Raw genomic sequence first — 15,179 nt, forward strand, 5'->3', positions numbered from 1 at the left:
TGAGTTCTAATGTAATTTCTAGTGATTTCAGCAGACACTTTCTCTTCTGAGATAGTCCCAAAACTCTGTGATGCTCCGGTGAGAATGGAAGACCCTGTACATATTTTCCTGCTGTGCAGAGGTCACGTGTGGTCCATGATTAGCATAGAGCCTCCATGGACCAGTTGCTGTTGAGTTATAAAAACCCCTGTTCACCCTCTCTTCCTTCCCTTTGGCTGATAATGTTTATTTCCCTTGTAATAGATTGTGCAGCTCAATAGCTAACAGGCATTTGAAGGTAGCGCTACTGAGCTACTTGAGAAGCTTCTGTAATACAGTGTGAAATCCTTGACAACTTACAGTGGACTCCTTTTAAATGAAAAATATTTTTTGTTTGTTTGTTTGAATTTTTGTCTCTTCCTTTCTAAGCTCTAGATGTGGTCATCTCAACACGCAACGTGTCTGTGACTGAAAGAGACTCCCTGGATCTTACATGCAACATCACAACAGACAGGAGTGGTATTTTCCAAGCCGAGGTGATGTGGTATTTTTCGGTCTCACCTGATGATAACTTGTCACGTACTCAGATTTTGCTGAGCATGGACCATGATGCTGTTGTCAGTGATTCAACTCTCATCAGTCTGAGCCACACAGATAGGAACTCTTATCGCCTGTTGGTGCGTGATGTGGCTGTGGAAGACTCTGGCTTCTACTTCTGCCAAGCAGCTGTCTGGGTACCACTGCACAATGGGAGCTGGCATAAGGTGGTGGAGAGAACATCTGCACCAGTCAGTGTGGTGGTGACAGCGTTAGGTGAGCAATTCTGTTTTCAGACTTCATGGGTAATGTACCACTCCTTACTTGGTCCCATCAGAAAAGGGAGAGGACCTCACAGAAGGTCCTCTTCTGTGCAAGTTTCTTGTTTGCATCCATCACCTATGTGCAGGATATCTCTCTCACATATAAAAATTACTGATCTGTACTATGGGGCTGTGGGTTTGTACCTTACAGGGTTTTAGGATCTTTTAATGCATGTCCCACTGGTGTGTTCTGCTTTCTGGTGTCATTTAACAGTCTGCAACTGGGAAATAAAACTTAAAAGCCTGCCTTGTTTTCCAGGGGCTGAAGCTGTCTCTTTCACCTCCCTTGTACCATTAGCAGGGCTCTGATCCAGCAACAGGAATTCTCTTGGAGTTCTTGAACACAGTGATATCAGATGCTTCCCCCGAGTTTTATGAGTCATTTACAATAAAAATTATTTATAATGGAGACTTCCTAATGAACTCTTAATAGCTTTCAAAATTTTGGATTTTTTGTTTTGTTGTTTTAATCACTGGAGAGACACCACATTATATTGATGGATTTAGAATGGAATGTGACTTTATTCTGCTTTATTCTTCTCCCGCATCACAAGCCTATTTTACAAGACTGTGTCACTTAGCTGTTGAGTAGTGTAACTGATTGAGAGACACTTGGCTTGTGACTAAATTGATGCTAGCAGTGTTGATTAGCATAGTGGCCACTAAAGCAGATAGTCCTCCAGTATTTAACACCCCTCTCAATATGGTACATTTTTCATCATTTAGTCCCAGAGATGAGTGGATTTTTAGCATTTTGAAAAAGAAAAGGATTATTTTTGCACTTGAAGTTATGGTTTCCATACACTACTTCAGCATTTCTGCAGCAAGTTCTTTTAATTCACCAGTGGGGAAAAAAATCTACACTAACAGAAACTTAATGATCTCTTTATTCTCTTCTTTCTTTATGCTCCAGTTCTTTGTGGTTTTCCCTCCTTACAGCTCTAATACTGTCAGTGTCGATTTTTTTCTTTGCAAGGGGCTGGTTAAAAGCAGCTGTGTTTAACAATTGTTCATTTAAGACTTGTTGACTGAGGAACAGAAGTTTTGGTAAGAGATTCAACAGGCTTATCTGATCAATGTGGCTTACAAGAGCAGACTGACGGTATCTTTCTCTAAACACCTTTCCAAAGACAAATCTGTGTTGGAGATCCACTGTCTCATATGTATGCTGCAGATTGTAGAGCTCTGTTGCTTTGCATTATCCCAGCTGAACTCTTAAGCTCTGGAGATCTCTCTTTATGCAAATATTCTTAGTAGTAAAGTTACTTAGGAGAAATACTGAAAATGAAACTCCAGCAAAATTTCTAAAAAGCCTGTTTTACAGATAGGTCTAGATATGTCAGCCTACCCATCTGGTCTCCTAGTTTAATCCTGTGGAGACAATAGCTTCAGTTTAGAGGCAGTGAGACTCAGGATGGTGTTGCATGATGCTGTCGGTAGTGTATCTGCACCTGCTAAAAGTCACAATGTGTTGTTTGTGTTGGAAGTATAAATGAACTTGGATGTGAGCTGGGGGGAGGACTGGCAGAGCTGCAGTACTTGGCGTTTGTTCCCAGCTTTGACTGGATGCAAGTATACAGGCCTAGAGCCTCTCAATGTGCCTGGTCAGAGCCTCTTGTCACCAGAAACTGGTGATACCGTCCAGTCACAAAGGCAGAGCTCCTCCGACATAAAAGTACTGTATGAGGCCAGCATATACAGAGCCCGCTCTGAAGCATGGTTTCCAGAAAGAAAACAGCTGTGTCATAAGGTTAGAGCCCAGCAACAATGACTTTAAATTTTGCATTTTAGCACTGTACAGAGCAGTTGATCCATGGCCATTTCCAAGTATACTTGTAGTGTGTGCTAGAAGGGTGCAAGTGATTCATGTCTTCATCTCCCATCCTCATTCAGCAGTTCAAACTGCACATTCAACTTGTGAGTGTTCCCTTCTTTCTCCACTTGTGTGCACGTGTGTGGACACGTGGTCATGCGTGCACAGATAGACTCCTGTGCTCGCCCATAATGTCTGTACCTGTGTGACTATTCCTTACTCTTTTCATTCCAATTTGACATGATTGGGGAACAGGAGAGAATTAAAATCCGCTCTATAGCTGATGTTTGGTTGCTAGGGCAAAGGAAAGGAGAATAAATTTTCAGTATTTGAAGTTTTCAGCTGCATCCAGAATTCCAACTCCTCCTCCTTAATGGAAGTTAAGAGCTGCTGAAGTATTAAGTCATTGAACTGTTAGTGAGGCTGTTCTTTGACACCTGACAGAATGGAGGAATGAGGTTTATCCAGACAGCCTTTTATTCTTCCTAAATCCTCTGTTTGAGTGTGTGTCAGGGTGAAGCGCCTATTTGGAGGGGTGCCATCAAAGCCAAAACTCTCTTCTTAGCTGTCCTTCCCCTGCCCACAAATAAAACAAACCTGAAGTGATTTTCTGAGAACTTGAGTTTCTTGCAGCTTTTTCCTTATTGTTTTCCTGTCTAGAATAGAGTTTCTGCTTTCATAGCCTTTGTTGCTGTGATAATATTAATTTGTCTTCAATATCTTCTTTTTTCAGGGGGAAGGTAAGGTAAGGAGGAATGATAAGAAAATTGTGGAGCATGAGCAATATATTGTGAGGCCCTGAAGAAGTCTACACTTTTGTGAATGAGACAGAAAAGTAGTGCAGGCTCTATGAGGACTAAGACCAGAAGTGGGCTTTGGCCACCATTAATAATCTATGCCTTGATTGCAACAGAGGAATTCTTTTTATTTTGCCTTGCACTGAAAATGTGCAGAAATCTGTACTGATTTTCACTGGTCGTAGGTTCTACAGGCTTATGTAAACAGTACTTTTATGCTTGTGTGTTACCTAACGCTGCAGAAACCCACCATCAGTATCACTAGATACTCTAGTGTCCAGTGTGTATTAATGCCCTTGTTCTTGCTACATGCAAGGACAATGCATGCATAACATTTAATGGTGAGAGATCATTTCTGGAAGCTGACACTGCAGCAGCCAGCTTGCTTTATGCAATTGTTTTTATCCTTTGCATCTGAAATCCAAAAGTGCATGTGCACACACAGTTTGCATAGCAGTTCTATTACGATGTTTTATTATCTTGGCTCATTAGTGAGCTAAGTCTAAGTTATACCTTGGATTGCCTTCTCTGTCCCAATTATAGCTTCGGTTGATTGTCTCTAGGAGGCCAAAATGCCAAATGAAACAAAGCAAGAAATAAATATAGAGCACTGAATACACTCACAATGTAAAAGCCGTGTGATGAGTATTGGCTGAACAGTTAGAAAGCTAGTCTTTTTTTTTTTAATTATAGTAGACAGCAGGACAGAAAAATAGTCTAACACTAGTAAATAAATATGTATTTCCTTTGTGGTGTGAGGTTCTTGCTGTAATCTTTTTCCTTTACTATCTCTGTAGTCTGGGAGAAAATAGTCATGTGGCTGCCTTATCACTTTTAGGCTTTGGACAGTCAGCTATTTCAGACTTAAATACATCATCACCATTCTTAACCCATGAATTTCAGGCACTTGTTTTCAAACCTGAGGTATTCCAGCCTTACAGCTGTACAGCACACACTTCCCTATTGAGACTGTGAAGCTATTCTGATCTATACATCAACTCCTAGCCTGCTTAGTATTTATTGTGCTACCTGCTGGAATTTACTGTGCACTGCTATTGGTGCTGCCTGTAGCCCGTGCCAATGGTGGTACCCATGTCCCCTGGTTTTGTTGTGAGGGTAGGTGTTTGAGGTTGGTTTTTAATATCATTAAACCATATTGTAGAGACATGATGGGATGGTTAAGTGTGGGAGAGAAGGCATTTCAGAATGGAAAATGGCCTCTTATCCTGGAGAGAAACCGGGGAAATGGGATGTCTTTTGTCAGTCCAAAGCTAGAGATTAACCAGTCTCCTGTGGCTGCAGGCTGCCCCGGGCATTTGAATACATGCAAAAGGTGACAAGCTGGGCTGAAAATGAACTCGTGGGGGGTTCTTCAGCCTAGGCCTAAAGAAGGGAATGATTTTGCTCAACAAGATCTCTTACTTATTTTTTTTTTAAATGGTCTTACAATATGAAGTTAAAGGTCTTGTTTGGAAATGCAGGCCTAGGGATACTTGTGTCAGACTGGTGTAAGTCAGAGAGTTGGAGTCCAAGTTCCCAGTCCCCCAGTCTTGTAAGAAAAATGCGTATTCTGGCAGCGGGCTTCTAGTTCAGGTGCTTTTCCCAGACTGGATGTTGGAAGTTAGCAATCACTTAAGCTCTTTCTTCCTTCTGCTTCTTGCTTCTAGCTTCTAACCTCTTTCTTCTGGGTTTCCTTTCCTGCAGAGCCAGACTATGAGGTGTTTCTGAATGCCTCTAAAACACCCAAGTTTTCAGATGACCCCACAGAGCTCAACTGCAGGATCACGAATGCACAGGACACGGAAGCAAACATCCGCTTCACAGTTTCCTGGTACTACAGGCAGCACATACACAGCGATGACATGGCAACAGAGGAACTCCTGGCCACCATGGATGCAGACTGGACTCTGTTGCTTGGTGACAGGAGCAGAGAGCGAACTCAGAATGGGGAAATGATCTTCTCTAAAAAGGCTGTTGACACCTTTAGTTTACGAATCCAGTGGACTTCAGAAAATGACAGAGGAGATTATTTCTGTGTCATCTCTGCGTGGAGCAGGCACCGCAACAACAGCTGGGTAAAGAGCAAAGATGTGACTTCTGCATCAATCAGCATTTTCTGGGCTACACAAGGTAGGAACCTTGCACCTATTTGCTGAAAGACCTCGGTAGATGGGGTAATCATAGAATCTTTAATTTTGGAAAAGACTTTTAAGCTCATCAAGTCCAACCATCAAGCCAACACTACCATGACCACTAAACCATGTCCCAAAGTGCCACATCTTTGTTTTTTGAACCCCTCTAGGGTTGCTGACTCCACAGCCTCCCTGGGCAGCCTGTTTCAATGCCTAACCACTCTTTCAGTAAAGAAACTCTTCCTAATACCCAATCTAAGCTTCACCTGGTGCAATTTAAGCCCATTTCCTCTTGTCCTATAGTTAGTTACTTGTGAGGTGGGTGTTGGTTTCTTCTCATAACAACCTCCCTCCCATAGTTGTAAAGAAATTTTCTCCTGAGTGCGTCTCTCAGCCAGAAGGCCTGCTAATGGGCTTTGGAAACAGGGTTCTGTGCTTTGAAGAGTCAAAACTACTATTACCCTATGTAAAGGCCTGTTTTGTGGAGGGAAGTGACTACTTAAGCGCACTTGCCAGTTGTATACCATGGCTTGGAGCAGAAGTGCAAAGTAGAGATAGGTCAATCAAACTGTGCCAAGACTTTCAGGAGCTGGGCTGTCATTGTGGCAGGGTTGGCATCCAGCAGTGATGCTGGGGCCATTGCCCCCTTTCAAAACTTGGAGCATTTCAGTGTCTCTAGGGTGCATCTTGCTGCTAGCAACAGGGTTCTCTTGAGGTGAAAAGAGGAATGCCACTCACTTTGAGTCTTCTGTCTGCCATTTTGAAAGGTGGTTTTGTTTCTTCTCTTCCACAAGACCATGTTTAGAAGGCTCTTCTGAGGAGCTTCATGGGCATAGTAATACCAGAGTATCAAAAAATAAGTGGGTTGCTGAGCAAAGTCATTCAGTAATTTGCTTGATCCTTAGCCTTTTTTAGGCAGAAGTGAACTAGCTCTGGTCAGCACATAAACTATCTCGGGGAGTGTTTCTTAGAAGCTAAATAGAGTTACCAGAATTGCTTAACACAGGTTTAAAACGGGTGTATGCATCCTGAATATTCTGTAGAGTGATACTGTTTTGGCTTGTGTGAGGTCATGTAAGAGGGCCTGTTCGATAAGAAACAGAAGGAATAGAATAAGCTAGGATGTAATGTCTTGGGCAAAAATCTGTGCTTAGCTAAGCTGCATTTGTCCTGATCGATTTGTTTTAACAGTCCAGCTGAAGCAGCCACAGGCAGAGAACTATATTTCAGAGACAAGTAGTTTGAAATAAGTTTAAAATTGTTTAGGGGAGATCCCTAAACAGCAAATTGGAGGAGAGCTGATGCTGTGGTTCTGCTTCAGTGGAGAAAGAAATGGTGGCCTGCTTGCTTGGTACTCCATCTCCAGACCAAGCATGGTCCATAGAAAGGTCGGGTTTTTTTTCCTGAAGTTGGCGTCTCCAGCACGAATGAGATCTCTCATTAGTGCTCAATGCTGGTCATAATTAGTTCAGTTGTTATGCTGCAACACAAGAGAGTGTGTGTGTGTGCACGCATGCGAAATGGATCATTGCTTTCAAAGCAGCTAGAGACACCCGCTGAAGTTGAGAAGTCTTAGTCTATGTTGACATTTCTGAGGGAAAACAAACCGTGACAGGAGTGAACATTCCCTTATTTCTGGTTTTATTCCAAAAACTGCTAATTTTGCAACACAAATGTAAGTGTTATAGTCCTTATGCTGAAAAGTACATTTTATTAGCAAAACATGGAGTTGAGAGATTTATGATGTGAAAGTGAGCACTCCTACAAACACCTTCTCCTGAAAAACCATGTTATAAAGCATGTTATATGTATACAGGGGGAGTGGGGCAATATGTAGGCTTGATTTCCCCTTCTTTCCTGCCACCTCTCATATATACCACCCTGCTCTTTCAGCAGTCTAGCCCCAGATGCCTTTCTCTGCTGGTCCTGTCCGCTGCCATATCTTGCTTGTGTGAGCTCCAAACTCACATTGCTGGAGCCAGCAACTATGAAGGAGTTAATCAGCTGTTGCCTCTGCTCTCTGACTGTTGTTTTGACAAGTATCTCTGGTGATTTGAGTCCCTAACTGCTCCCAGTGCTTGTAAAATAGAGCAGCCAGACTCCCACGTGTTTGCCTAAGGAGAGAACAGAGTTTTGACTCTTCCTTGGACAGCTTGTGCCTACATAGAGGCTTTTCTTCCAACTATCTCATTACTTGAATTGTCTCTGTTAACTTTAGATTAGTGCTTGGGCAGGAGGACTTTGCAGAAATCCTGCTTCGGAAAAGTTTGGTTTGAATTTTTGAGAAAGGAGAAAGTTGTTTCTTTTTTTCATTGCATCTGTGGGTTGGTCAGCACAGAGGGTGTTTGGGATAGGGAAACCTTTGCTTGAATTGTAGGCATCATGTGAAGATGTCAAGCTCTTTTTTTGTGTGTGTTGTATAATAAGTTGTATGTTTGCTTATTTTAAATTGAGGGATTTTAGCTTTTTCTATTTTATTCTGTTGGGATCAATAATGCTCACATGTCTTTCTGCTTACTCAGCTTTGCAAAGGCAGCCAATTGCTATCATAGATCACTGCTTTTGACATGGTCTGCCTGATTTGTTTCTTCCCCTCTTTCTTCTGCCCTGTTCCCTGCCAAGGAGAAAAAGAAAGTATCTTTTATCTCACCTCAAAAACAAAAAGCATAAATTATATTTTTGATTATTTAGAGTACAAATTCCAATCAGTAAAAAGGGGTAAAGAAAGGGAGGAAATATCTACAAAGACAGTCAAAAATTAATTTTCAACTTGGAAAAAAGTTTATTAGTTTAAAATGACTACTGCTGATATTTATAGTAGAGTTGCTGTTTGCAGTGGAATGCAGAATTGATGTTTGTTTCCTAAACCAGTGTTGTCAGCTTTGGATGTGCATGGAAGTCTTTGCAGAACAGAACGTTATCTTTTTAACTGAGATTTCAAATCCCAAAAGAACTATTATTTGAGGTTTTGTTAATATTTTTGCTTTTAATTTACAAAATAATTGTATTTAACAGAATGTTACTTGTCCTATATGCTTGCCTGGCCCCTTTCGTCATATTTAATTGGGAGCAAGGGCATCTTAATCTTTGAGAAAGTCCTACGAATAGAGGATAGGTTGTATTTCTGACATCCCCTTGCCTTCACCATTGCTGGTGTATAATAGATGCTGCATAGTACAGATACGCAGTTCCTCTGGAGCAGAGGAATCCCTACACCCGTGGCACCGAGCTGCTGGCTGTATGTGCCAGGCTGGGTGCAGGAACGAGGAATTGCGTGAGGTGTATGAGCCTCAGTCAGGGGTGGCTGGGCTCCTCACGCCCATGGCTACTTGAGGGTGAAGTGTTCATGCTCTTTGCTGGTCTGGGGAGCAGGCCAGTGAGGGTGGTCTGGTTGTGCATGTGCAGCAGCGGGAAGAGCCATTGCGGTGTATGTCCATGTATCAGGCTGTGGTGTGGGCCATAGCGTGCCTGCTGTGTTTCCAGAGCTCTTGGTATCAGAGCTGTTGGCGCTACAACTGTACCTCAGGGTGTTTTACAGCCTCCTTCTCCTACAAAGGCAAGGCTGTCATTACCTTAATGTCTGCTGTGTTCCCTGTGCTTGCAATCTAGCTCGTGCACTGGGGGCTGGAGGAGCCTTTATGAGCATTGTGATGGCGTTACGTGAGGCTGCTGTGGAGATGTTCGGCTCGGGGGTTGCTGTTGGCTGCGGCCATTCTGCTGCTTCTCCAGCTGGAGTCTGTGGGGCACAGGGAAGGCGTTTGCTGTATTCTTAAAGTCTCCTTGCCCTTGTAGCTGGTAGGCTTCTCTAGCAATTTGACTGACTTAGACGAGGTGAAAACTCTTTGGTCACTACCCAGGAAGTACTCTTAAAGCGGAGCATGCACTTTGTGGTAGAGAGCAACAGGAGAATTAGTGTGGCTTAACTACTTAGGCTGGCCAGTGATGGAAGGCAAAAATTTGCACTGCAAGGATCCAAAGTACAGTTTATTGCTCAAATTTTATGTGAATCATTTGGCTAGGATTTCTTCTGCTGCTAGCCCTCTGTCTTGGAGTAGTGCCCAAACTGGTGTAAGGTTTAGGTGTGGTTTACTTAGGACCTCTTCCTCTACAACTTTCCAACATAAACTGTGCAGATTGCAGCCTCCTGTATGTGATCAACCAGGGTGTGTTTTATCATGCTTTTTATTCATGGAACTTTAGAAGAGGGAGGTAAGTCTGCATGGGACTGCAGCCTTGTGTGTGGAAGGGCAAGTGTGCAGTTTAGCAGTCAAGGCACAGGCATTGCTTCCTTGGGGATTCTCAGAAAATTAGGAATGAGATCTCGGGCTGCAATTCTTGGAAGAAAATGTTCTTTGACATCTCTGGCCCACCTTATGCTATAAAATCTGTTAAGTGGTTTCTGTTAACATAGGAAACATGAAGAAACTTTCCTTCCCCACTGAGCTTTCCATGCAGATTACTCTTGTTTCTAACGTAAATACCAAATCTTTGGTGTCTCCTCTTATACTATGTGCTGCTACATGCAGAGACAACTACATACTTTTTTAGGTGGGGGTGTTGGAGTGCTAATTAAATTTCATCTGCTGCTGCTGAAGGAGAATGATTTTGGCACAGAACCGTACTGATAAGAATGGTAATTCAGGCTTTTTTAGCTTATAGGATATGAGTTGGATGGGGCTTTTTTTACTTCATATGTAGCTCTCTAATATTGCAGATTCAGAAATGCTTGTTTGGTCTTTTTGGACTTTATTGCAATGAGGAACATTCAGCATCTGTGTATGTTGTTTTCTGTGTCCCCTCATCTGTTCTGATCTGCACTTTGTATGGTCTCAAGAGAGGGTGCCTCTGCTTCTGTATTCTTCGAACCTAAGGAGCTTTGAGTTTTTAAAAAGTAGAAAAATCCTTTAAATGTCTTTAATAAGAAGGTATCTCCCTGTTCTCTGTTCAGCATCCTAATTTCTAACCCTTTTGAATTCTTCTGCTGTTCTACAGCTGCATCTCTGGACCTCAGATGTTCTTTTCCACAGACTCTGCAGATGGCATTTCTGCTGCTGACTCACGCTACCACCACTTCTTCTTTCTCCTTCTCTTTAGAAAAAATAATTGGTAAAATCAGCTGTGTCTATTGCCCTCAAATGGAAAGCCAAGAAAGGATGTATAGGAACAAAGTTTGTCCTTGGGGAGGGGGGTGAGGGTCAAGACACGCCCTTGTGTACTGCTGCCTGACCTGTGGCTCAGGAAATACTTGAAAAAGACATGTGATGCCTAGGTCATAGGGAGAGTTGTCTCTTCTCAGCTACATCTGCACTGCTGTGATTATGTGAAGCCACTTGTTTTAAGCACAGGTATGAGAGACCAAATGAAAAATTTCTTTTTCAGTGTCTAGGACTCAGCGTTCAGACATGAAGATCAACAGCATAAAGAAGTTTGTGTTTGTATCAGGAGGGATTTTTGCCCACAGCCTCCTCTTAAGGCCTAGAAAGCAGCAACGTGTGACAGAAAAGCACAGCTAGCTGTTTGTGCTTCTGCTTTTGGAACAAAATAGAATTGTCGTCTATATTCGTACATAATGTGACAGGCTGATCTGTGCTGGGTTCCTGAATGCTGCAACCTTATGAAGAGGGTGACATCAGAATCTCATGGACACAGAATGATGAAAAAATTGAAGTATAGAATCAGATGCATGATGAGTTCTCTCACAAGCGAGCAGAGGATGACTGTGTAGGCAACTTCAGTTGTGATTTTTATCCCGAGTGCCTAAACGTGCAACTCTTTTATTCCCACTTGCTTAATGGATGGAGGTTTGAGGGGGGGTTTTGGTGTGGAGTATCAAGTAATTCTGTGCTCAGCTAGACCACTAGAAGCAGCTCAGCCTTCGCCACTCCTGCTGTTTCTTTATATAGCTTTGTACTGTGATCTGCTTTATACAGTGCTGATTTAAAGTTGTCATACTGGGTTTCTCATCTTGTGGGCTGTGTTTACTCATTGTGAAAACTGCTGCTTGGAGGCAAAACACTGCAAAATGTAATCTTGACAAGGATCTTGTTGCTCTTGTGAGGAGGGCATAAATATTACTGCGTTTAGTTCAGTTTTGAGCAGTGTGTTACAATCTCATCATTAGTTATTTCCTTTTCCTTGAGAAGTTTCATCTTGCATAAAGGCGATATGTGTAGTTTTTTGTTTAATGTTTCTACACTCAATTTTTATAAAGGGAGGGGATGAGAGAATATGCTGCAGTCAAGTAAGTGCAGAAGGCTGAACTAGCTGTATCTTCGTGATGCAGTGACTTTGGGAAGTGGCTGTAAACTCTGTGTTCTGCCCCAATCCTCCCTTCCTTAGGAATAACCTGGGTGTGCAGGATGTCTCTTCATCACAGTGCTAGGAAACTAGCAACCTCCTTTCCTTTTATCTGTTTCTGATTTCAGTCACTGACTTTCTCAGCTTCGCACTGTGAGCTTGTATTTTTTGTTTTGGGGCTGAGCTCCTAGATGTATTATTTTCCCAAACCCTGTAATTAAGGGATCCTTGGGATTGAGGAGCTGGAAGATTTGGAGAATGCTGAAGAAGGGAAGGAGACTGAGCAGTAAGTGTTGCTGGCATTCTTGATGCCAGATGGGCTGTTGGGAAACCTCAAGGCTTCCTAGCAGGCTTGTACTCGGGCGAATGCATGAGAAGCAAGGGAAAAGAATGCATTTGGAGGTAGAGATGTACCAGACCTTCAACAGCAACTCTTGGGGCTGCAGGGGATGGAGACTTCTCTTGTTGCCACCAACATTTTTGTCACACAATTTCAACTGATCTTGGGAGTTCAGGTGAATGTGTCTGGATTGCTGTTAGGGTTGGTTTTCCTGGGAAATAGTAGAAGCCAAGTGCTGCTGATTCAGTTAGTGGCACCTTGTGTCACTAGTCATGAGGACTTCAACAGTGTCCTTGTACCCTGTTGAGAGTGCTCTTCTAATCCAGTGTAAAACTGTGACTCTGAGTCTTGCCTAACATCTTTACTCCTGAATAAAAAGGTCCTGGAGGTCCTGTCATGCCATGACCTGTATATTGAGCTACATGTTCAGGGTTTAGTATTGATTTGAATTCTTGCATCTGATTCAAACTGTTGTATACTGCTGTGTGTGCGCTGTGGAGTAGCATTCTGGGGTGTCCATAGATGTTGAGATCAACGTGCTGGAATTTATCCAGAAAAAGTGCTTTGCATATTTGTAATCTTCTAGATTGAAAGGTGCTGCAGAAGTGTCTGCACGTATTTATTAACCCCTCTCTTGCTGCTTATTTCCTTCCCTCTTCAGATTACACGCTTACAGTGGAGGCAGTGAAACTGAAGCCATTCTTTGTAGCAGGCCACACCTTTGAGATGACATGCAAAGTCTCTTCAAAAAACATCAAGACGCCACGCTATTCTGTCCTCATTACAGCTGAGAAGCCACTAACGGATCAGTCGAATCCGAATGGAACCACTCGCATTATCTCCTTGAACCAGGATTCAGTAGTGCGGCTGGAAGACTGGACGGACCAGACTCGTGTGGATGGTGTGGTTCTGGAGAAGGTCCAGGAGAATGAGTTCCGCTACAGGATGTATCAGACCCAGATTTCTGATGCTGGGTTGTATCGCTGTGTGGTGACTGCCTGGTCTCCAGGTGGTGGCGGCATGTGGCGTGAAGCGGTGAATGGCTTATCCAACCCCATCCAGATAGACTTCCAGATGTCAGGTTGGTATGGAATCTGGCAGCTGTGTGTCTAAGCCAGAAAGGGGCAGAGCTCTGAGGTGTTCTCCCAGTGGTTTCTCTGATTTCTGGTTGCATCCATAATGAAGGTCATTGTTCTCTACGGGGTGATTTCTAAACACTGAATTTCCTTATACAAGGCACGCTGGGCAAAGGACAAGGGCTGAGCATAGGGGGACAGCCTTGCAATGAGGACATAAATTTGTAAGACGTTTTGAAATGTAACATCCTCATACAGAACGTAATGAAGATGCAGCCTGACCAAAGCTGGTCAGAGAGAGGATATTGACTCAGCTCAGCGTTTCTTTCAGCTCTAGGTAATTTCTGGTTGGCTCTTTTTTTGTGGTAAATTACTGTTTTGAAAATAATCTGTTAGCTTTTTATGTTCCAAGTGCCTCTTTGAGCAGCATGGTCACAGATGAATATTGCTATAGATTTGCTGTCGTCTCAGGATGGTTTAATGGGATGTAGTTTTAGCCTTATTACTGTTGATATTTGGGTCAGACGCAGTGGGAGAGCAGTATTTGCGAAGGGGTGTTGTAAGAAGGCAGCAAGAATGAAATCTGTTCCCAAACCTTCCCCTCTCCTCCAAGCTCTTATGTGGAGGATTTCCTGCACAAAAGTGGTGATTGGTGACTCTTCAAACATTGCTCATGTTGTGTCACTTTGAACTCCTATCCAGAAAGTGTGGTGGGATGCTAATAATATCCATGGTTCAGAGGAAAACCTGTAAGCTATGCAAGGGAGGGAAATGTGCATGTTGCAGTCTTGACTTCTTTTTGATGTCACTGTACTCCAAGCCTCTTCACCAAGATAGGATTTCTGGAGCGTGGAGTGAAGAAAGGGAGGCAGCCTGTAGAACTGCCCTGGGAATGTGTGAATTCCAGTAGCAGGCCTGGAGCAGAAGGAGGGATGGTCCTGAAGCCCTGTCAGCCTTTCATACTTTGCAAAAGAATGAAGAGAGAAATGAGATCCCGGGCACAATTTAGTGGAGAGCTGTTTCCTTAAATAATCTTGGCATCTAGCAAAATCTAGCTTGGAAGACCTTCCTTTCTTCAGTTGATGGATGAACTTTGTGTCCTTCAGTTGTTACTTGGATATCATTGCTGGACACTCACCTCAGGGTATGAGGAGGACTTGTGATGAGCACAGTTAGAATGGACTAACTGTGGAATTATTATTTGGAAAATTATTTGGAATTGGGTATACAAGACAGGATGTTTTGTGGCTGTGTTACTGTGGTTTGTTTGCTGAAGTGTACTGTCTTTGCTGCAAACTGAGCCTGAGGTAAATGACAAAGATGTGGAACAGCTATAAAAACAGCTCAGATATCACACCCTTGTCTTCCATCCTGTGGAACAGGCAGCTGTCAAACTTCTTCTTCAGAAAAAAAAAGCTGGTGCCAGATTTTCCTAATGGGAACCGTGAAAGGCAGAACTGCTGAGGTAGCTAGTGGTTTCTGGGGAGAATGAGAGGCTTCCTGAAGTTGGACGGAAGATACTCATAGGAAAGAGTCAGAAGAAGCAGGGGCATGCAGCTCTTCAGCCAACTGTGAAAACTGGGGAGCACATTTCTGCTAAATCCTGAGTTAAAGGGAGGGTGGGGTGTGATGAGTAGTTTGAGCGTGTTTTGTCCCTGATAGGAAAGCTGTTAATGAGTCAATTGCACTGACTTCTGCGGTTCTTAAAAGGGTAACAAAGACATTTTAACTGGCAGGTAGAGAGGATATAATAAGGAAGTATAATTTTGAAAAACAGAGTCTTTCAATCTCCTCCGTACTTTGAAGGCTTGGACTTCAGCAGCGTTTTCAGCTTGCACCATAATGGATGAAATGGGGAGGTGATCAATACAGGAGCAGCATTTTC

At 43.0% G+C, this 15,179-nt stretch overlaps 1 protein-coding gene across 1 annotated transcript in view; it reads left to right on the plus strand.

Moving 5' to 3' along the window:
- Positions 1-15,179, plus strand: part of PTGFRN (prostaglandin F2 receptor inhibitor) — a 35,880-nt gene that overhangs the window by 5,285 nt on the left and 15,416 nt on the right. Inside the window, exons 4-6 of the mRNA XM_008936641.1 lie at positions 409-792; positions 5,154-5,579; positions 12,880-13,299. Of these exons, the coding sequence (XP_008934889.1) occupies positions 409-792; positions 5,154-5,579; positions 12,880-13,299 (1,230 nt within the window). The remainder of the gene's footprint in view (positions 1-408; positions 793-5,153; positions 5,580-12,879; positions 13,300-15,179) is intronic.

This window comes from Merops nubicus, unplaced genomic scaffold (assembly GCF_000691845.1).
Source record: "Merops nubicus isolate BGI_N331 unplaced genomic scaffold, ASM69184v1 scaffold19393, whole genome shotgun sequence".
NCBI classification, from domain to species: Eukaryota; Metazoa; Chordata; class Aves; order Coraciiformes; family Meropidae; genus Merops; species Merops nubicus.